At 38.1% G+C, this 24,626-nt stretch overlaps 1 protein-coding gene across 1 annotated transcript in view; it reads left to right on the top strand.

The window, feature by feature from the left end:
• Positions 1–24,626, top strand: part of Brr2 (U5 small nuclear ribonucleoprotein l(3)72Ab) — a 570,943-nt gene that overhangs the window by 376,480 nt on the left and 169,837 nt on the right. Inside the window, exon 29 of the mRNA XM_090384330.1 lies at positions 17,441–17,700. Coding sequence (XP_090240456.1) covers positions 17,441–17,700 — 260 coding nt within the window. The remainder of the gene's footprint in view (positions 1–17,440; positions 17,701–24,626) is intronic.

The following is a 24,626-nucleotide window of genomic DNA, read 5'->3' as shown; positions in this document are numbered from 1 at the left end:
AGGACATGAATTGGTGTGGGGGTATACGCTTGCATAAAGATAGAAAGGGAGGAGAATGTAGACTGGGGGAAATAAGGCAGAGGTATGGGGACAGTAGAGTAGGCAACCCCAGTAGATCAGTGAAGCATGCACATGCCTCACCTGAGGGAAAGGAGGGATGGGGCCCCTCTCACACCAGGATTTAAAGAGAGTTGGGCTAGGTTGCTCGACTCAGATCGGCATGTGGCGTTGGCAGCTGGTGGGCTGCTTGTCACTCACATCAACTCCGTCGCCGACCGGGCTAGCCGAGTGGGTAAAGTACCTGCCCGGCAACCCAAAGGTCGCGGGTTCGATTCCCGCCTCGGGCTTGGATCAAAGTACTGCAAAAACCTTGGGAGGTGCAATATGGCCACAGAAGCCGATGCGCCAACAACTACCAAATCAAAAAAAAAAAAAAAAAAAATCAACTCCGTCTGAGTTGTTGGTCCAGTATTTGTCCTGGAACAGGAGCAAGGATCCCTTTGTTCCAGCCACGTGGATGTCCTCAGGTTCTGCTTGTGGTTGTAGGCAACTAGTCGTGTACCTCGTGGGTGTTCATTATTAAATTCACTTCTTGTTCGTCCTTCTTCATTGTCACAGTCGATGTACCTATGGTTCAGTCCGGTTTGTTTTTTAGTCGGGGTCTCGTCCGTACGGGCAATCCCCAAGTGTTTTATCTATTTTTTTGTTGTGTTTATAGTTGAAGGCTGTTCACCTGCTTTGTGAATTGACATTTGTCCTCAGTCGGGGTCTCATCTGTGATAGGACACTGGGGTTTCCTTTTCCTTTCACCTGATTAGTTCCAGGCTTTCCTCGTTGGTTACTGTCCATATTTTTAAACAGTGCCTTGGGGCTTAGGTTTATCCTCATCCAGTTACTTTAGTAACGATTGAATTTATCCTGGGAGTGTTGTCAGTTGTGGGCAATGGTGTAGTTGGCTCTCCATCTTGCAAACAATTTCTGGGCAAAATCAGTGAACGCTAGGTACTCATCTTTGGTGTCCAGGAGGTGTTGTTCAAGGCCTCTTGGTAGGTCAAAGTCAAGTCAAAGTATTTTATTATTTTTTTGGCGGGCTCCAGGGTTTTCCCTATTCACCGCTGAACGTAATCTATACATTGGGTACAATTTATAATGATTAATTGTACATAAAAGTACAATGATTAGTTATACATAAAGAGTACAATGATTAATTATACATAAAAGACTATTTACAGTGGTGGTACATAAAAGACTATTTACAGTGGTGGTACATAAAAGCCTATATACAGTGGTGGTACATAAAAGCCTATATACAGTGGTGGTACATAAAAGCCTATATACAGTGGTGGTACATAAAAGACTATATACAGTGGTGGTACATAAATAAATACTGGGCTTCGGAGTCCAGCAGACTGATCAATACATCAGGTAAGAGTAATTCAAAGAAGCAGTCTAGCATTTTACTGAACCTCAGGAGCAAGAATTGTTTTCCTCCGTTTAAACAATTTCTCTGCATAGGTGGAGAAGGCAGTATAATATTCAGAACAGTTAACCAATCTTGGCAGTTCGGAGCAGTCAAATACATTTGTGAGAAGTTGAAAGTCTAGTCTTAAATCGTCGTACAGAGGACAATGAAAGACGAGATGCTCAACAGTTTCTTGAGCACCACAACTACAGAGAGGAGTGTTACTTAATCCTAGTGAGAACAATTTAAAGTTAAGACTTCCATGACCGGTATATAAAAACGTAACGTATAAACCAGGATTGAACCAGTCCATTTTCTTGTCGTAATCAACAACCTCGGGAAAAAACTTAAAGGTCTCCCTACCCAAAGTAGAGGTAGACCAGGTATTTTGCCATGCTCTACAACATTCATTTCTCATTCTTTTAATGTCTACCTTTTCTTGAAAGTCAGTATTATATGTTATACCGTTTACAATCGCAGGAACATTTTTTTCTTCTACAATATAAAAGATAGTGTAACATTACTTCATATTGGATTGGCAGTCGATGACTGAGGACCTGGAGAGCAGCTGTAGAGACAGTTCGACAAGCTCTACTTACAGCGAGAAGAAAGAATCTTTGTGCTTGGATAAGATATTTTTGAACAAGGGAGTTCCCGATTCTGTATCCCCAGGCCCCAGCAGCATAACACACAATTGGTATAAATATACAAGAGTAGTATAATTTAATGGATGATTTCTTTACACCAAAAGTACTCCTGGTAATCTTAATAATTTTATAGGTCATAGCTTTTATTTTCTGAAGTACATATTTTGCGTGGTAATTAAAATTAAGATGGTCATCAAGATAAATTCCTAAGTATTTATGCTGTCGAGTACTCCTAATCATTACTCCATTCAACTTAATAACAGGTGGTCTATTCACATCAAGAGAGCCCTTTAGCAACATTTGTTTTGTTTTATTAGTCGAGATTTGAAGTTTATGTGTTTGACACCAGATATCCAAGTCCTCTAGAACTTCATTTGCTCTGCACTCTAGCTCCCGGCGGGAGTTACCAAAAATCAGAATAGCAAGGTAGTCTGCATAAGCTATCTGAAGGATGTTGTCTCGATCAACCGCAAGCCACCCATCAAGGACCATGTTCCAGCACACGGGGCCAAGAACAGAGCCCTGAGGGCAGCCCCTAGAAACAGATCTGGAGACAGAGCAGAATCCTGAGGAAACTGTGATGCTGCGAGAATCAAAGTAATTCGAAAGGAGACGGTAAATAGGAGCAGAGACCCCGGCCTCTCTGGACCTCGCCAGGACACTCGGCCACCAAACAGTGTCAAATGCCCCTTGGAAATCAACAAAGAGACCGAGGACATATTTAGAATTGGAATTTTGAACAGAACTCAAGATCTGACAAATAGCATCAACAGAAGACCTTCCACGTGTAAAGCCAAATTGAAGTGGGGAACTTAGGTTTCTGTCTAAATAGTAATTTAGAAGACGAGAAACAATTAATTTTTCCAAGACTTTGCCAAGGATGGGCAGCAGTGCAATGGGCCTGTAAGAGGCCGGATCATTGGAGGGTTTGTCAAAGGACTTAAGCAGAAGTTTAAGTCTAGCCTGTTTCCAAGCCAGCGGGAATAATCCTGAAGACAGACAAGCATTCAAAAGATTTAATATAATTAATGGACAATTTTTCCAAAATCTTTTAAGTACAGAAACCTCAAGGAGATCCTGTCCAGGTATCTGATCTTGGTGATTAAAGTGTTGCGTAGGTCGTCATAGAGCTGGCAGTCGTACATGAGGTGCTGCCAGCTCTTATCCTCCGCCAACACAGGTGGGGTCGTCTTGGATCCCAAGGAGTGATAATTTAGCATTAATGGCCCCATGGCTTGTGAATAGATAGGTTGATTGTAAGCCAGGGGAAAACCAGTTGGGTGACGTGGGGTATACCCGAATCACATTAGGTATGAATTTTCTCGTGATGTCCCCAGTACTGGAGTTTTGCCATCTCTCCTGCCACACCTGTATTAGGTGCGCGTTCAGTCTCTTCTTCACTGTTTTCTGATTAGCGTCTGGGTCTGTTGTAAAGTCCAGGCAGGTTTTTGAGATGCCCTTGGTATGGTGGTATAGAAGTCCTTGTAGCGGCAGCATCTGGAACAGAGTTAACATATTATTTACAGACTGCTGTAGTTTGGCCAAATGTAGATCACATGTGGTTTGTATGTGCCACTTAACTGGGCAGCAGCAAAGGGGTACTCATCCTCAGCATGAGGAGGTGGGCCTGTATTAACTTAATTGCCCAAAAAGGGGCAGATCCCACACCCACCAAAGGCAGTGCTACATCAGTGGGTGCCAACAGATTTCTCTTTGCCCACACTAGAGTAAAAAAAAAAAAGGAAAGAAAGAAATAAGTCACCGAAGGCTTTGTGAATATCGCTATTACTAAGGATAATCTTGAAAGGCAAGCAGGATGCAAGAAGAAAGTATCCATTTACAATGATGTGTCATTGGAAATCACCATGGAAGTTGTCAGCAACTGCCTCCTTCTGTTGAAATTGGAGATAGTTTCAATCAAAACTTTTACACTGTCAGGCGAGAACTGTGGAAAATTTTCCATTAGCTAATTTTCTAAAGTCACAATAATAAAGATAGTGGAAGACAACTGCCGTTATTTTCTAAACCAAACTGAACAAGTTTCAATTTGATGGAACCATGCCAAGTGATGAGAAAAGACATGTAGATATTAGGAGAGAACCAAGATGAAATGTTCCGATCAGGAGCAAACATTACATTATTGCCGACTGGGCTAGCCAGGTGCCTGCCTGGCAACCCAAAGGTCGCGGGTTCGAATCCTGCCTTGGGCTTGGATCAGAGTAGTACAAAAACCTTGGGAGGTGCGTTATGGCCACAGAAGCCAATGCATCAACAACTAAAAAAAAAAGTACATTATTGATACAAATTGATTATTGATAGATGATACAAAGGTTGGCAGGGTTGTTAATGGCAGTGTGCTACTGCGACAGGATCTAGAAAATTTGGGTAGATGGGCTGAGAAGTGGCAACTGAAGTTTAACATTGACAAATGCAAAGTACTGCATATGGGTAGAAGTAACCCTAGAGGAACATACCAACTGTATGGTACTACACTTAGGGTGGTAGAAAATGAAAAGACCTGAGAGTGATTCTGCAGTCAGATACGAAGTTTTCTGAGCAATGCAGATGGGCTGCCAGAGCAAGTCATGGGGTATTGTCAATGATATACAGGAATTTTGCTAGTAGAGAAAAGAAGGTGATAAGGCAATGGTCAGGCCATTGCCTTATGGTCAGGCACTTGCGAGGTGATCTGATTGAGGTGTTGAGTACGCTGAATTCTGATGGGATCCTTCCGCTTGCTCAGATTACGAACCCGAGGGGGCATACATTCAAATTGATGAAAGACAGTTGTAAAATAGATGTGTGGAAATTTGCCTTTAGCCAGCAGTGGGTGGGTAATTGCTGGAACAAACTTCCTCTTTTTTTTTTTTTTTTTTGGCTGATGCTACATAATCTCATATGCTTGCTTTTTTGCATCACATGCCTCGTTTACTACTGCTACTACTTGTGATTCTGCCCTTCACTGACGTGGTTTAATGATCTTGCCAGATGTTATTAAGTTCAGACCAGATTTGCCTCCTTTCCTGTTTAAAATCATTTGAAGAGTTTGTAGTAATACCAGCAAATTCCATCGGCAATGCATGCTTGATAACAGAACATTCTGGATACAAAATGAAGATCTAATGGCAATGTCCCATCTATTACTTGTAGGGCATCTGGAGAAACTGTGCTGCAGGCAAATAGCGTACAAGGCATCATTGAGTACTGAAGAGTCGAAACTTCACAGTTTTAACGCACTCAAACCACATAGGAGAACCACAAGTGGCATGTTTTGTGTGTATAGTATTGTGTTGGGTTCTGTTGTTTCTTTGGCTTCTTGGCCCTGTGGCCAAGAAGCCAAAGAAACAACAGAAACAACTAATGGGACCCTATGTTGCTCTGGGAGGTGAGCCACGCAGTCCATCGATCTCTGGCTAGTCTCTGCCTGGGTCTCATGAGATTCCTGGCAGAGACCAAGTAAAAAAAAAAAAAAGTGAGCGTAAGGGAGATAGTTTAAGAGGGGAAGCAAAGTGGAAAGAGAGTAGGGAGAATGAGGAAATAAAGCACGAGGAGTGGCAATTTTAAATATTTCCCAAACCTAAAAAGATACATCACTGATCTTGAAACTGATGAGAAAATAGACCCTCAGAGCCTTCAAATGTATGTCATTGGGTCAACTATTGAATAGTTTTCTTCAAGATTTGTTAAGTTCAAAGAATTGGAAGAAACTGCAAAATTCATTAAGTTTTCAGACAGTGTTAAACTAGCTGAACTGAACCTGAAAATGTTTCAGTGGACTGACCTCGATGATTTTGAGATGCAATTGATTGATTTTCAGAGCAACTCGATTTGGAGGCAAAAATTTATCAACCTTAGAGCTGATTTATAAAATACTGAAAGGAAATTATTAGTGACTAAAAACCAAATAACGGGATTAGCAAAGAGAACTGCAGAGAATTTCAGTGGATTGACCTCGATGATTTTGAGATGCAATTGATTGATTTTCAGAGCAACTCGATTTGGAGGCAAAAATTTATCAACATCAGAGCTGATTTATAAAATACTGAAAGGAAATTATTAGTGACTAAAAACCAAATAACGGGATTAGCAAAGAAAACTGCAGAAAATAAGGTATTAAAAGTTTGTAATTCCATTCCTGAAACTTTTGTCTGTTTAAAAAATCTTGCAACACCGTTACTAATAATTTTCTCATCAACATTTTCTTGTGAGTCGTTGTTGTCAGTGATGAACTTTGTTAAGTCTAGTCAGAAGAGTATTCTTATGGACAAAACTAGTGCTGCATCTCTAAAAGTTACAAAGTATAAGCCTGATATAAAGTATCTGTCATCGATGATGCAGCAACAGAAGGCACCTCCGTAGCCAGTTGGGCGGGAGCAGCAGTGCATAGCACATGCTTCTTGATTAGACTGGGGTTCGAGCCCGTGACCACCAAATACGGAGGATGCGGAAAGGACAGGGAATCACCACTGTATATCCCCAGAGCAATATGGCCTTAGTTGCTAATGCTCCTAAAAACAAAATAACAACAACAGCAGCAGCAACAGAAGTCTCACTGATGTTAAATATACTTACTTTCCTTTCCTTTAATTTTGATATTTTATATTTATAATATAAGAGAGGTTTACCATTTTTTATGAAGGATTTTATTGTAATACCCTTATTAAAGCATCTTTGGAATAATGTCTTTTATTTCATTCTTTTTTTTTGTTATGCTTTTGTCAAGTAAAACATGTATGAGAAGAATAATGATATACTGGGCAAAATTCCAAAGGGCACATGAGGGTAGTTTTTTAAAAGGTTGGCCACCCCTGCCCTAGGTTGTTGTATTCATTTTGAATATGATCAGTCATGTTTCCCATCCCAAATTTACCCTCTTCAATTTTCTTGAGCAATAAGAATGCCAGTTATATTTTGTTGCACTCTTCTAAGATGTGTAGAATTGCATCCATAATGTCAAAATATATATATCTTCCTGTAGTAGTTTTTGGGTCCCATTGGTGTGTGAGTTATTTACTTCATCCAGGCATTTATATTGTCACCTTACATGTGGTATGGATAGTTTGTTCAAACTTAACGCATCTGCTGCTTCTTTCCCAGTTTAACACCAAAAAGAAGCAAAGGATTTGTTCATTTATTTATAAATACTTCATAATATACAGGTCTATTCCTTTCCTAGTGTTCAGTTCAACTGTAGGAAATTGAACTGCAGAAAATGATGCACAGTTAAATTCATCTCTAAACAAAAGGTTGAAATTTGTATAAAGGGCAGAGGGGATAACAGAATAAGGAACAAATAAGACTGATCATTGTCTTTATGTTGCATTTGTTGAAGAAATGCCTAGAATTTTTTCATAAATTTCTGTGAAAAATTCTGTAATTACACTCAATTCTACATATTGGGGAGGCTTGGGTCTTAATAACTCTATGCCTATGATTGGTTTTAAATTAATTCAGATGATGGGCTTTTAATTTAAATTACCTTGAAATAAAATAGTTTAAAGTAGGTCTAAAATATTCTGAAGTATAATGACCCATTATGTTGAATAGGCTTGTCACAATGTTATTGCACTTGGGTGCACATTATCTTTATTTTCCAGTTACTGGAAAGTATAATAACATGCTTTATACAATAAGCTATTCAGAAAAGGAATAAAGCTTATCACAGCTGACTGCATCAAAATCTCCATCTTGATTTTCTGCCCATGTAAGTATTGCACTTCATAATAATTGCAAGTGACTTGTTAATGAATCCAAGCTCTATTTTTAAAAATCCAAGGGTGCAAAGCTTGCCTCTCATCTAAATGGCAAACACAGACTGGCTTTCTGGTTTTATGCTGAAAGCACTGGGTGCAGTTTCTCTCGATCTTCACTTCCACCTCTTTTAATTCTTGAGGATTTTGTTGATACTTCATCCAAAGAAATAGCTGGCCTTGTAGTGATGATTTTGATAAAACTCCTGGCAGACTGAACACATCGCATTTAATGCTTTCTTTGGTTATTCAACAGAAAGAGATTAGATAAATCTAGCAAGTCTCGAGATCCTGATAATTTTTCAAGTTCTTAAACTTTTACTTCTGTCTTGACTTCCTCATTACACTTGCTCATTTCACCGATGTTTTTCATTCTGCATGCAGCTCTTGATGCTAGCTGCAACTAGCAGTACAATTGCTGTTCACTGCTAAGAACACAATAAGGATGTGATTTTCTGCTGGATACCAGCATTCTCCAGAATTTTAGGAAATGAATGGGTGAACTACTAAATAAACATTGTGCATATTTGTCTCAGTCCCTTTTCTGGGTCCTTAAATGGATTATCAGAACATAATACAGGAAATAAATCTTGAATGAGCACAAATATGAAGAGAACAAGTTAATAGCAAAATATTAGATTAACTATGAACTGTATTTTAGCTTCTGGGGAACCATCAGGATACACTGTTTTGCTTGTGGATCAGTTACTTTATTGAATGAAAACTTTAAAATCTGAATCATTATATATTACATTGTATAAAATTCTTCTCTTATTTGAATCATAATTTATTGAATCACAAAAAATGATAAGGTGGCTAATGATCTGGGAACTTTTTGTTGTGTTGTTTTTTTCTTTCTAATTTTATTGGTCTCTTACTCTGTTCATGGAAAAGAGACCACATGTGTTAACAAAAGCAATTGAACATTTCAGAAAATCACATGATATAAATATTGTAAAGTTCACTGGGTGTGCAGGGTTATTACAGAATAACTTAAAACTTTGCATGCTAATAAGAGAGTTGTAGATAAAAATAAATAGGTATATGACGGAATGGAATGATAACCACAATAGTAAAGATTTTTTTTTTTTTTTTTTAAATAATTAGTAATTGTGTCTGTCCCCACCAGTGGCACTTGCAGTAATGTCAACACTGGTGGATTTCACCAGTGCCAAAAAAAAGTGCAGTGTCTTTCGATTTGAGGATACAAAAAAAACAACAACAAAGTTGTTGGTTTTTTGTTTGATAAAGCTTAAGAAACCTATAGGTAAAAAGAAATCCAAAGAAGAAAAAATTAGTCAAGAAACACTTTTCATGATGAACCGAAGACAACAAATGAAGAGCAAGAAAAACACTGACAAGGAAAAAATTTAGTATACTGAGTTATGCAAAGCCACTAGAAGGAGACTCAGAGAGGATATAAGAAGATTTAACACAAGAAAAGTAGAACAAGCATTAAGGGAAAACAAAGGATTTAAATCAGCAGCCATGAGCAGTAATACAATAAGACAAATGATACTGAAACTGAAGAATAGCGATGGTGTACTTATAAATAGCAGAAGATACTATAAAAAATTATACAAGGAGAGAGGGAATGATGCCAGCAGTGGGAAAGATGGATTACAAATTAGTTACACATGCAACATACCTGATATCCTTCCTGATGAGGTAGAACATGCGTTGAAGAATCAGAAAGCCCCTTAGGAAGATGAAGTTACTGTAGAGTTGTTAAAATTGAGAGAAGGAGACATGACACAAAAACTGGCAAGACTCTTCACAAAATGCATTAGAAAAGGTGTGACGCCTAAGGAGTGGAATAATGCAATCATAGTTTTGCTGCATAAGAAAGGAGATAAATCAGAAATTGGAAATTATAGATCAATTAGCTTTTTATCCCACATCTACAAGTTGTTCACAAGGGTCATTACTAACAGATTAGAAAGAATACTTGATGAGAATCAACCGAAAGAGCAAGCTGGCTTTAGGACAGGATTCTCAACTACGGATCACCTTCATGTAATGTCACAGCTAATGGAGAAAGAAAATTAATATAAAATACCATTATGCCTGGCATTTGTGGATTATGAAAAGGCATTTGACTCCATACAGCATAAGGCAATGTTTCGGGCACTGGAAAGACAAGGCATAGATACCCCATATATTATGATTTTGAAGAAAATATATGAGAATGCTACCTCCTTTATTAGACTAGACAAAGACAGTGGTAAATTTAAAATTGAGAAAGGAGTTCGACAAGGAGACATATCTCCAGAGTTGTTTACTGCTGCCCTTGAGGAAGCTTTCAGAAGATTAAACTGGTCGCAAAAAGGAGTTGATGTGAATGGAAAGTCATCATCATCATCAGCCATTTTCAATCCACTGCAGGATGAAGGCCTCTCCCGCAACTTTCCAGTTCCTTCTGTTTTGAGCACTGGCCACCCATTTACTACCCACAAACTCATGAATTTCATCTATCCATCTCCGCCTTTGTCTTCCAGGTTTTCTTCTAGCTCCTCTTGGGTACCATTCTGTTATTTTCTTAGTCCATCTGTCATCATGTCTACGAGCTGTGTATCCTGCCCAAGACCATTTTAGTTCTTTAGTTTTGATAAGAATGTCCTTTACTTGAGTTTGCTGCCTAATCCATTGTTTCTCTTCTTATCGAACAGTCTGATTCCCAATATAATTTGTTCCATTCTTCGCTGTGTAGTTCTCAGCTTCTCTTCCGTTCTTTTGCTGAGTGCCCAAGTTTCACTTCCATAAGTCATGGTAGGGAGTATACATTGGTTCATTATTTTACATTTCAGACAAACTGGGATATTGCTCTTCAGTATGTGACTATATTTCCTGAATGTTATCCATCCAAAATTTATTCTTCTCTTGACTTCCAGCCATTTATCATTATTACAGCTAATAACTTGTCCAGATAAGTATATGACTCCACCTTTTCAATTACTGCTCCTTCAATCATTATTTCCCTTTCTGTGGCATACGTGTTCATCATTACTTTTGTTTTAGCCATATTCATCTTTAGTCCAAAATCCTTACTAGCTGTGCATAACTGATTAAGATTTTCCTCTAATTCTTTGGGATCGTTGCTTATGACCACAATGTCATCTGCAAATCGTAAATGGTCTAGGTACTCACCGTTCACATTGACTCCTTTCTGTGACCAGTCTAATCTGAAAGCTTCCTCAAGGGCAGCAGTAAACAGCTTCGGAGATATTGTGTCTTCTTGTCGAACTCCTTTCTCGATTTTAAATTTCCTTCTGTCTTTGTCTAGTCTAATAAAGGAGGTAGCACTCTCATATATTTTCTTCAAAATCATAATATGTGGGGTATCTATGCCTTGTCTTTCCAGTGCCCGAAACATTGACTTATGCTGTATGGAGTCAAATGCCTTTTCATAATCCACAAATGCCATGCATAATGATGTTTTATGTTCATTTGCTTTCTCCATTAGCTGTGATATTACATGAAGGTGATCCATAGTTGAGAATCCTGTCCTAAAGCCAGCTTGCTCTTTTGATTGATTCTCATCAAGTATTCTTTCTAATCTGTTAGTAATGACCCTTTTGAACAACTTGTAGATGTGGGATAAAAAGCTAATTGGTCTATAATTTCCAATTTCTGATTTATCTCCTTTCTTATGCAGCAAAACTATGATTGCATTATTCCACTGCTTAGGCGTCACACCTTTTCTAATGCACTTTGTGAAGAGTCTTGCCAGTTTTAGTGTATGTCTCTTCCTCCCAATTTTAACAACTCTATAGGCACATTATAGCCTTAGCAGCTTATGTGCCATTAAGCCTCCATAACAACAACAACAAAAAAAACAATTAACATCTCTACAGTAACTTCATCTTCTCCCGGGGCTTTCTGATTCTTTATTTTCTTCAGTGCATGTTCTACCTCATCAGGTATGTGGTATGCGTTGCTACTTTGCAATCCATCTTTCCCACTGCTGGCATCATTCCCTTGCTCCTTGTATAATTCTCTATAGTAGTCTTCTGCTATTTGAATTATGCCTTCTCTGCTGTTTATAAGTCCACCATCGCTATTCTTCAGTTTCAGTATCATTTGTCTTTCTGTATTACTGCTCATGGCTGCTGATTTAAATCCTTTGTTTGCCTTTAATGCTTGTTCTACTTTTCTTGCGTTAAATCTTCTTATGTCCTCTCTGAGTCTCTTTCTAATGGCTTTGCATAACTCAGTATACTCAATTTTCTCCCTGTCAGTGTTTTTCTTGCTTTTCATTTTGTCGTCTTCGGTTCATCATGACAAGCGTTTCTTGACTAATTTTTTCTTTTTTGGATTTCTTTTCCCTATAGGTTTCTTGGGCTTTAGCACTTTCAGAAAGTTGCAATATTCCTTGTAGATATCTTGGTCCTGAGCAGTCTGCAGAAGCTCAAACTTGTTCTTAAATTCCAGTACATACTGCTGTTTCTCCTCTTCTGTTATCTCAAAGACCTTTGTATTATTTACTCGAGTCAGTTTTTTCCTTTCCTACATCTATATCAAGTGTACGTCTTACCATTCTGTGATCACTTCCAACATTTACCTTATTCAGGACGGTAACATCATTCACAATATATCTTCTGTTAGTGAGGATGAAGTAGATTTCATTAGTTGTTAATCCATTTGGACTCTTCCATGTCCACTTTCTGTTCACCCTTTTCTTGAAAAAAGTGTTCATTACTGACAATCCTTGAGATTCTGCAAATTCCACAAGTCTTTCACCACTTTCATTTCTTTCACCAATTCCAAAATTTGCTATAGTTCCCCTTTCTGCGCTGTTTTGTCTTTTTCCAACCTTAGCATTGAAGTCCCCCATAATAATAGTGTAGTGGGTTTTCTGCTCATCTAGAAGACTCTCAATTTCGGAGAGTACCTAAACCATTTACGATTTGCAAATGACATTGTGGTCATGAGTCACAATCCCAAAGAATTAAAGGAAAATCTTAAATCAGTTATGCAGAGTTAGTAAGGATTTTGGGCCAAAGATTAATATGGCTAAAACAAAAGTAATGATGAACAAGTATGCCATAGAAAGGGATATAATGATTGAAGGAGCAGTAATTGAAAAGGTAGAGTCATATACTTATCTGGAACAAGTCATTAGCTGTAATAATGATAAATGGCTGGAAGTCAAGAGAAGAATAAATTTTGGATGGATAGTATTCAGGAAATATAGTCAAATACTGAGGAGCAATATGCCAGTTTGTCTGAAATATAAAATAATGAACCAATGTATACTCCCCGCCATGACTTATGGAAGTGAAACTTGGGCACTCGCCAAAAGAATAGAAGAGAAGTTGAGAGCTACACTCAGTGTGTTCTGTAATTTGAGCTTAGGGAAAGGTTACAGGCCTTTCTTTTTTTTATGATCACTAGGATTGTTTTTCTCTATATGCTTGAGAATTTTCTGATATGAATAATCAGCACTGATGACCCCAATGTTCTTGTTCTTCCAACAAGGTGGCACTTTGCCCCATTATCAGCAAAAAGTGACAGCATACCTAGATATGCACTTCCAAGGAAGGTGGATTGGTCCCATATGAGTCCCATTCATTGGCCTCCATGATCCCCAGACTTAATGACAATGTATTTCTATCTTTGAGGTTTTGTGAAAACCTCTGTTTACCAGTGTTACCAAGGAATGTGTTTGAACTGTGGTTGAACAGCAGTATCACTACTGCCATAGTAAAAGTAACCCCTGAAAGAAACACTGCGTGAAGGGTGAAAGGAGCTTAAGTTTCAGTTGGATGTTTGTTGAGTAACTGCTGGTGCCTATATAACATTTTCATGTAACTTCTAAATAAAAAAGCTGTTAGAAAAAGCAAAACATCTGGTCACTCTGTTGTATAATTGTGGTGATTACTTTCACTGTCCTTAATGCTACATTTTGCTGTACCATTTGTGAGAAGTGGTACATGTGATCATCACTCTGCTGTTTATTTACTGCCTATAGTCTCCTTTCTGTGAGTGAACCACACTGTAATTGGGTTAATTCTAGATTGCTATCAGTTCCAGTCACTTTCTGAAAGAATGCACTTTCATAGAATGACTAATCAGTTGACACAATATTTGACTAATCCTTTATTATTCAGTTAAGTGTTGTAGGTCGTGACATGTAAAATATTACAATGTATGGTAGCTGCCAGTTTAAACTTTATTTTGATTTATATAGGTTAAAATATTTTATTTAAAAAATTTAAATATCAACACAAAACCACAGATGAGATTGAGTTTAGCTAAAAAAAAAACATGAAATTTTTAAAAAATATGTTGCATTATTTAATCCATTTTCTCAGCTAGTGTCTTTGAAAAGTTAGGAATATTTCAAACTGCATTATGCAGAATTCAAAAAAATTAGTAGAATTGTAAATGCTAAGGAAAAATATTGAAAGTGCTCTGCTATATTGTTTTTCTTAAAGTAGAATGATAAATACTCCAATAAGTGCAGGAATTGTTAAGCAGAAAAACTACAGAGGTTAGAAATTGGCTTGGAGAAGAAATTTTTAAACCAACTGCTGGTTATCTAAACTGAAAGTCATAAATAACATTGTTTACAAAAAATTTCATGGCAAGAAAGAGAATGCAAATGAACTCATATTAAATTAATGGCTCTAAGCACGAAATTTTGTCTGAAGAGATAAACAATATGGACAAAACCAGTCCATTTTTGAGCATTGCCTGCTATGTTATTAGATTTAAAAAAACACTCAGAATCAGCAGGGAAAATTACTAAACAAATTGGGGTAAGAGCTTTACTGATTATGTGCAGTGTGACAGTTACTAATAAAAAAAATACATTTTAGTTATGAGAAAGTCAAACTCTGTTGTTCTTTAGGTGGATGACCAGTGAAATATCTTTGTAATTTTAACAGAGTGGAATAAGAAGTTGCTTTCAGAGAAGAGAAAAATTGCTTAGATTTTAGTTAATACTGAAGTATGGCCATCACTATAAATTAGATTGTTTCCCAACCAGCAAACATCACATCTACTACTCGACTCTTAAATCAAGGAATAATAAAAACATTAATAACTCTTTACAGCAAAGATATGAGGTGAATGATTATATGGATAATAGATGAAAAAGGAAATAATTAAATGCACTGGAGAGAAATTATTAAAAAAATTAATTTAATCTGCACAATTCATTTGTTATAAAAATGCTTTTGGCAGTGAACTTTAAATACAGTTGCCAGTTTCTTCAAAAAAGTTTATCAAAAATGACTAAGATTACAAGAGGATGGGGGTGGGGAGACAGAAGATGATGAAGATTTAGTAAAAACTGAAGAATTAAACAGGTGGAAGCAATTGCAGTTGATATTTTAAGATGCACAAATATTGATAAAAATGGGAAAGAAGACAACTAGAAAGTACCAAAGTTTTCAAAAGAAGTTGGACTTTGGCTATTTTAAGAATAAATTTGGAGTCAAAAGGTGGGTGGCCAAAAGCATTCAATAATTTGTATAAAATGTAAAAGTGATTCAGTTTCTCACCTTATAGAAAACATTATTGATTGAAATAACTTTAAATAGTTTATAACACCAAAACACAAATCTGTTATTTATTTATAGCTCGAGACACCGTGTGACAGCTGTTTGAGACTTACTCATTTCTTTTCAGATGACAAATGGCCTCTATTAGCAAACTTAAGACACCTGGTGAATAACTTGTTAAATAAGTGACCGCCAAATGTTGCATGGAAGAAATACTAAGTTCAATACATTAAAAAAGAAGTTGTATTATATTTCAACCCCAAGGGAGGGGTTTTTCTTTCGTAATGGTGACTGTAGTGGTCTCGGACAGTTTTTGTATTCTATACAGTAAGAGCAACTGATGAAGTTAATTAATAACAGCAAATTCTGAATGGGAAGCATTCAAGGAATTAATCATAGAAGCTGCTAAGCTTATTGGGCAACACAAAAGCCTGTGGTATACCTACTATAGTTTGTAATAAAGTCGCAATGGAAGCAAGCCCTTAGCCATAATTATGAGAGCATTCTTGGATTCAGGGGAGGTCCATGCAGACTGGAGATGTGCGAATGTATCCCCAATTCACAAAGGGTATCAAAGGTGATACTATGATGTAGTGATAAAGGACTGGATGCAAAATATAATTTTGATATCATATACTTGGATTTCAGGAAAGCTTTTGCACATAAAAGACTGCTATACAAATTAGACCAGTGTGGGATTAAGGGCAAGTTGCTGCTATGGATAGATGGTTGAGTGGGAGAACACAGAGAGTGGTAATCAATGGACATTGCTCTTTGTGGATTAATGTTATTAGTGGAGTCCCCCCCCCAAGATTTAGTGTTGCACCCATTGTTGTTTTCTATATTTATCATTAATATTAATAAAGGCATATCAGGTTTAATGTCCACATTTGCATATGATATAAAGGTTGGCAGTGTGTTTAATGACAGTATGCTACTGCAACAGGATCTAGAAAAGTTAGGTAGATGTGCTGGGAAATGGCAATTGAAGTTGATAAATGCAAAGTACTGCATATGGGTAACAGTAATCCCAAGAGTAGCATACCAACTGTGTGGTAATTGTGCAGTCAGATATGAAGTTCTATGAGCAATGCAGACAGAATGCCAGGACAGCATGGGGTTTTGTCAATGATATATAGGAATTTTGCTATCAGGGATCAGGAGGTGATTATTCCGTTGTATAAGGCAATGATCAGGCCACATTTTGAGTACTGCATACAGGTCTGGAGGCCTTATTTTAGGAAGGATGTGGAGCTGCTGGAACGAGTAAAGAGAAGGGCAATGAGATTGGCGAGCGGAACAAAGGGGTGCTCTTACCAAGAAAGGCTTCAGTTGTGCAACAGCTGGAGACCCAAGTACCTGCACGGTGATTTGATTGAGATGTTTAAGGCTTTGAATGGATGAGTAAGCACAATGCTGATGGGATTCTTCCTCTTGCTCAGACCACATACATGAGAGGGCATAAATTAAATTTGAGAAGGACAGTTATAGAATAGATGTGCAGAAGTCTGCCTTTGGCCAGTGGGTGGTTGATTGCTGGAACAAACTTCCATCTGTTGTTATGGAAGTTGATAGTTTAAATAAATTGGAGGAACTAGGCGAACTAATGGTGGGAATGAATAGATGAAATTGAAAAAAAATAGATGATTTATTTATTATTTTTTTTATTTATTTATTTTTATTTTTTTTTGGCTGTGCTGTTATAAGCTTGCTTTCTTGCATCATTTGCTAATGCTAATAATTAGGATTAAGTCATGGACCATGATGTCTTTTATAACTTGAACATGTGGAAGTTGATAGTTTAAATAAATTGAAGGAGGAACTAGGCAAACTAATGGTGGGAATGAATGTTTCATTCCCATGACCTTGTATGCATTCAATCAATGCATACAAAGTCAATGGGAAAGACAAAAGTGTCCTCAGACAGAAGTTTAATGCATATAATTTTCAAATTATTTCAGTCTGCATTTAAATATAATCCTGCAACTTTTATTTCATTGTTACTTTTGTTATGATTTACAGTATAATAAATTAGAGTGGAATTATTTATCTAATTTTAAATTTCCTTTTCAGTATTTAATTCGGTATATAATAGTGATGATAATGTGTTTATTGGAGCTCCTACTGGCAGTGGAAAAACTATTTGTGCAGAATTTGCCATTTTACGTTTGTTTTCTCAAAATGCTGATGGTCGGTGTGTTTATGTTACTCCCAAAGAACCGCTTTCAGAAATAATATACAATGATTGGAACAATAAATTTGGTGTCCAGCTGGGCAAAAAAGTTGTTATGCTTACTGGTGAAACGGGTACTGATTTAAAAATGCTTGCAAAGGTAAGAACTATTTTTTAACAGTTTCATGTGTACAAAGTTATTTGTAAATATTTTTTAATTTTCAACTATTTCTTAATTACTACATTTAAATTCTCATATCTATTACTATATATGCTTAATAGATGTTTATATAATAGCTGAGTGCTTTCATTCCACACATTCTCATATCTGTTTTCTTATATCTTTCTGGGCAATTCTGCCCAGACACGATAGGAGGGAGTATATGATGAGAGCCTTGTTGATCAATTTGGCCCTGGAAAGATTGTGCAAGGCTCAAGGGGTAGAATTTTTTTCAGCCTGGAATGTACTTGTTAACAGGAGAGATTGCTTCTACAGGGATAGGATACACTTAAATAGAAAGGGTGCAAGAATATTTGCTGATGCTATCGAGGCAGTGTTAGGTGGGTCGGAAAACTGCTAGCTTGGGAGGAGACAAAGACTAATGGGTTAACAGTAGCCACTGGCAGAGGTGAAAGAGATTCTTGCACTGCTTTTATTGGAATGAGCAGAAGCCTGAAAAACAAGATGCAGGATATTTCAGAGACTGCTGGAAGTCATTGCGGTACAATTAAACACATGGGTTGTGTTAGGGTAGCTAAGAATAGAAACAGGTGCATGTATACTTGTGTGTACACCAATGCTAGGAGTTTAGTAAATAAATTTGATGAATTTGAGGTATTGCTCAAAACATCAAAGGCAGATATTGTTGGGATATCAGAGACGTGATGTCACACAGATATAAGGAATGCAGAACTGGAATTTGGGGAGTACAATGTGTATAGAAAGGATAGACAGGACAGGAGGGGAGGAGGGGTTATGCTATTAGTTAAAAAACACATAAAATCCAAGGAAGTGAAGCCAGTTGACATTGATGGACAGGGCAGTGTCGAGTCAGTTTGGTGTGACATAAGCATAGGTAAATCAAAATTGAGAGTAGGAGTGTGCTATAGGCCTAATGACTCTGAGGAGTATAATAAGATACTGTACAGGGAAATAGAATGGGCCAGTAAATCAGAGAGTCTTATAATGGGGGATTTTAATTTCCCAGATATTGACTGGAATTTGTGGGTTGGTCACTCACACACTAGCAAGGCTTTTGTGGATTTATTGGATGATTGTTTTCTACACCAGCATGTTTGGGAGGCAACTAGAGGGAATAATACTCTTGATCTGATTATCAGTAGTGATTCTTCATGCATTAGGAATCTGCAGATAAAGGAACCACTGGGTGGCAGTGATCACAGTGTGCTGAAGTGGGATTTACTCAAGGAGGTAACTACCATCAGAGGTAAAGGGAATGGTTTTTGCTTTCGTAAAGGCGACTATGATGGTCTGAGACAGTATTTAAATTCTATACAGTGGGACCACCTGATGATGTTACCAACAGCAAATTCAAAATGGGAAGCATTCAAGGAACTAATCTTGGAAGCTACCAGGCTTTACATACCAACCAAGAAATACTGTTCAAGGTTCAGGCCTAAATGGTTGTCAGATGAACTAATGAGACATATGGCAGAGAAGAAAAATGCATGGGATACATACAAATTAATGGGTGACATGGAAGCCTATGATAGATATAAGTTGGTTATAACCAAGTCACAAAGGAGATTAGGCAGGCAAAGGCAGATTATGAGAAATCCTTGGCAAAGGATGCAAAGAAAAACAGAAAAGAGTTCGTTACCTATTTAAACTCAAGAAGGAAAGGGATGAATCAGATTGGTCCACTGGATGTTGATGGTTCAACAGTTGAGGATCCAGCTCAGGTGGCTAACAATCTAAACGAGTATTTTGCATCTACATTCACACATGAGGAGTTATTCAGGAAGGGGAATGTCGTAGGTGAAGTAAACATTGGCAGTGAGCTAGATGATTTTCTAATAACTGAGAGGAAAGTGGAGGAGAAATTGTTGAGGATAAACATAAAAAAGGCACCCGGGGTGGATGGGATCTATCCAGTTATATTAAAGGAGGCAGCAAAGGAAGGAAGTCCTCCCAAGGACTTCCTAATTCATTTCACAAATATACGTGGTCTCAATTCTAATCTCAACGATGTCCATTTCCACTTGCAGTCTGCCAAACCTCATGTACTTTTCTGACAGAATCTCAGTTATCGGTTGATTCAACTACTGCTCATCTCAGATGCCCAAATTATTTGCTGTATGATTCCTTTCGCCTCAAAGGTGGTACTTGTGCATATGTCCGTTCTGATATTCCCTGTCAGAGACTTGGCAATTTGGAATCTCCTCTCTTTGATCTTCTCTGGCTTAAAATCTCTCTACCTCATTGTGTCAAATTCATCTGTTGTCTCTACCGTTCTCCCAACTCGACTAATCACTTGGAGCTCTTTGACTTCCTCTCTTTGCAACTTGACTTTCTCCAGTCCAACTTTCCTAATAGTGAAGTAATTTTTCTTGGTGATTTTAATGTTCACAACTCCAGCTGGTTTCCGTTTTCTAGTCACACCGACCCAGCAGGTCGAGATGCTGAGGCTTTTGCAATTACTAATGACCTAGCACAGATTGTTCATTTACCTACAAGAATACCGGACAATCCTAATCATACAGCCAATACGCTTGACCTTTTTCTCACAAACAACCCTTCTAAGTACACGGTCGAAATGAGAGCTCCTTTAGGCACTTCAGATCACAACTTGGTGATTGTCTCTTCTCCAATGGAACCTTTATCTCATGGCTATTCCCAACCTCGTGTTGTTTGGCATTACAAGAATGCAAAATGGGATGACCTGCGAGACTTCTTTTCCTTGGTCGGATTACTGTTTCAAAAGTTCTGATGTCAACGTTTGCTCAGATCGTGTCAGTGAAATTATTCTTGCAGGAATGGAATCCTTTATCCCACACTCCACTTTAAAATCTCGTCCTTTATCTAAACCTTGGTTTTCCAATAAATGTGCTAAGGCTGTCCAAGAGAAGAATGTTGCATATCGTAATTGGCTTGTTTCTAATTCTTCAGTTTCATTTTCTGCCTATGCCAAAGCTCGCAACAATTGTAAAGCAGTTATTAATCAGTCCAAACTAGAGTTTGAACAGGCTAAGAGTAGAAAACTTGCTTCTTGCCCTAATAGTAGCCGGGCATTCTGGTCTCTTGCCAAAGCTATTGGCCGCAACTTTTGCCCATCTCTGCTCCCACCTCTGTCCAAACCAGATGGTTCTGTTGTCATTTCAGCCAAGGATAAAGCTGACCTGCTAGCATCCCATTTTTCTTCCAGCTCATGTATTAATGATCTTGGTAAAACACCTCCCACCATTCCCAACACACTCCATTCGATGCCTCCTGTGGTCTTCAGTCAAAAGGATATCAGAAGGATTTTGATGAATCTCGATGCTAAGAAAGCTCCAGGTCCTGATGGTATTTCTCCACTTGTTCTCAAAATCTGTGCTCCTGAACTTACTCCTATTCTTTTCCGCCTTTTTTCACTTTCTTATTCTAAAGGTGTTTTTCCTTCTGCTTGGAAATTTGCTCATATCCAGCCAGTTCCTAAAAAGGGTGACAAATCCCTCCCATCCAATTATCGTCCCATTGCAATTACTTCTACTCTTTCTAAAGTAATGGAGATATCAATTAACCGCCAACTCTTAAACTACCTAGAAACCTTCCGTCTGATCAATGATCACCAGTATGGATTCCGTCAGTGTCGATCCACTGGAGATATTCTGGCTTATGTTACCCATTTATGGACTAATTCAATGGAAAGGTTCGGTGAAACACAAGTAGTTGCTCTTGACATCTCAAAGGCTTTTGATCGTGTTTGTCATAAAGGTCTTCTAAACAAGCTTCCATCTTATGGTTTGCCAACTGTTTTTAGTAATTGGTTATCCAGTTTTCTCTCTGATCGCTCACTGAGGGTGATGGTTGATGGCTCTCTGTCTTCTAACTTCTCCACTAATGCCGGTGTCCCCCAAGGTTCAGTTCTTTCTCCCACTCTTTTCCTCTTGTATATCAATGACCTTCTTCCATTGACTGGAAATCCTATCCATAGTTTTGCCGATGATAGCACATTGCATTCAACTTTCCATTTTGAGAAACCTTGTCCTGCTCAATCAGCCTCAACTTCTCGAAAATCTGCTACCAATTCCTTAAATGCCGATCTTCAGGTAATTCTCCAGTGGGGCAAAGACAACTTAGTTGATTTCAACCCTTCTAAAACTCAGTCTTGTCTTATATCTCGCTAAAAGGATTCTTCTGCTCCTATGCTTATCTTTAGTGACACTCCAATTTCTAGGCAAAAGGATATATCTCTTTTGGGGATTACCCTGACTTCTAATCTCTCTTGGCACAAGCACATTACAAATATTGCTTCCTCTGCATCTAAAAAACTTGGTTTTCTCTTTCGCTCTCGGCGTTACCTTTCTTCCAAACAGCTGCTCACTCTGTATAAATCGCAAATCCGCCCTGCCATGGAATATTGTTCCCACATCTGGGGTGGTGCCCCCAAAACCTCTCTCAGGCTTCTTGATTCCATTCAGAAGAGGGCAGTTAGGTTAATTAATGATTCATCTCTAACAGAGTCTCTCCACTCGCTGTCTAATAGACGCACTGTTTCTGCTGCATGCCTCTTCTACAGATACTTCCATGGGCACTGTTCTTCTGAATTAGCTTCTGTAATTCCCACTCTCTCTTTCAAAACAGTCTGAACACGTGCCGCCACCAGCCAACATCCATTTACTGTCCAACTTCAAACCCCCAGAACCAACTTTTCATTATCCTCATTTATTCATTCAACTGCCGTTTTCTGGAACAACCTTCCTTCATACGTATTTCCTGAAAATTACAATCTACAGAAGTTCAAGTCCAATGTCAACAAATATCTTCTTTCATCTTCTCAATCTCCAACCCAAGCACGGTACTAAGTACTATAGGTTCTAATACCTCTCGTGTTTGGGGTTCACATAAAAAAAAAAAAAAAAAAAGTAAGCAAACCCCTAGCCATAATTATGAGAGCTTCTTTGGACTCAGGGGAGGTACCCATGGACTGGAGATGTGCAAATGTGACCCCAATTCACAAAGGAGGATCAAAGGCTGACACAAGTAATTATAGACCTGTGAGTTTAACTTCTGTTCCAGGAAAATTAATGGAGGCACTGGTTAAAGAAGCACTGCAGGATCATCTGGACAAGAATTCAGTTATAGCTCAGACACAGCATGGGTTTGTTAAGGGCAGGTCTTGTCTGACCAATTTGATTGGATACTATGATGTAGTCACAAAAGAACTGAATAACTTTGATATTATATATTTGGATCCTAGATAGGCTTTTGATACTGTTGCGCATGGAAGACTGCTGCACAAATTGGAGAAGTGTGGCATTGGAGGCAAATTGCTGCTATGGATAAAGGGATGGTTGAGTGGCAGAAGACAGAGTGGTAATCAATGGACACTGCTCAACGTGGACTAATGTTATTAGTGGAGTTCCTCAGGGTTCAGTGTTGGGTCCATTGTTGTTTTCTGTATTTATAAATGATATTGATGATGGTGTATCAGGCTTAATGTCCAAGTTTGCAGACGATACCAAGGTTGGCAGGGTTGTTAAGGACACTACTGATACTATGCTGCTGCAACAGTATCTGGAAAGGTTGAACAGATGGGCTGAGAGGTGGCAAATGAAGTTTAACATTGACAAATGTAAAGTACTACATATGGGAAACAGTAACCCCAGATCACCGTATCAACTCTGTGGTACTACGTTGACAGTGGTAGAGAATGAAAAGGACCTGGGGGTAATTGTGCAGGCGGATATGAAGTTCTCTGAGCAGTGCAGACGAGCTGCAAGAGTAGCTCATGGTGTCTTGTCAATGATATACAGGAATTTTTCTAGCAGGGACAGGGATGTGATTATTCCCTTGTATAAGGCATTGGTCAGGCCACACCTTGAGTACTGTATACAGGTCTGGAGGCCTCATTTCAAGAAGGATGTAGAGCTGCTGGAACGAGTACAGAGAAGGGCAACAAGATTAGTGAATGGAACAAAGGGTTGCTCTTACGAAGAAAGGCTTAAGTTTTGCAAATTACAGAGCCTGGAGACTAGGCATCGCCGAGGTGATCTGATAGAGGTGTATAAGGCTTTGAATGGCTTGAGCATGCTCAATTTATGCCCTCTCAGAATAATCACCTGAGAGGGCATAAATTCAAATTGAGGAAGGATGGATGTCGGATAGATGTGCGGAAATTTGCCTTTAGCCAGCGGGCAGTTGGTTTGTGGAATAGACTCCCATCGCTTGTTGTTGAAGTTGATAGCCTAAACAAATTTAAGGCTCAGCTGGACAGGTATTTCGAACGAACGGAGGGGTGAAATGGGAGTAGTGGTTGGGGTTTTTTTTTTTTTTTTGGCTGATGCTGAATAAGCTTGCTTTCTTGCATCATATGCCTCTGCTAATGCTATAAGAAATTGTTTTTGTTTTGTATGTATATGAGTTGGAAGAGACTGTGAATGAAAAATTGAACAGATTAAAAAGATGCACAGTTACTGTGCATCTTCAAGTTGCAATAGTTGATTATGCATGCACAGATTGAAGAGAATGATATAAATGTATTTCAGGTGGGAAAAAATCTGTCCCATTGGAGTTTTGGGGAGTGGAATTAACAATTCTTCTTGAGGAATTTATAAAGAGGCACATGCAATCTTTTTCAATTTCTCACACATTGTAACAAAGATCACTGAGTTTTGTTTTGCTGCCATTATAATAATGCAACTCAATGTATACAAGCTATACATGAAAGCAAGCTCTGTTGTATATTGTGTATAATTACACATATATTCCAAAGAGTATCCATATTTTTGGATATTATTTGCTGGTTAATACTTGTAATTTATCCATAAAGGGTGGCACTTTTCTCTTCTATCACTGCTGCCCGTTCTATAAGCTTTATAACATACACTGCACTATTGTTGTTAAATACAAATATGTATACT

The sequence above is a fragment of the Mastigoproctus giganteus genome, chromosome 11 (genome assembly GCF_048544385.1).
Source record: "Mastigoproctus giganteus isolate SK-2022 chromosome 11, ASM4854438v1, whole genome shotgun sequence".
NCBI lineage: Eukaryota > Metazoa > Arthropoda > Arachnida > Uropygi > Thelyphonidae > Mastigoproctus > Mastigoproctus giganteus.
Note: the sequence above shows the minus strand (reverse complement) of the source record. Positions and strands in the feature narration are given on the sequence as shown.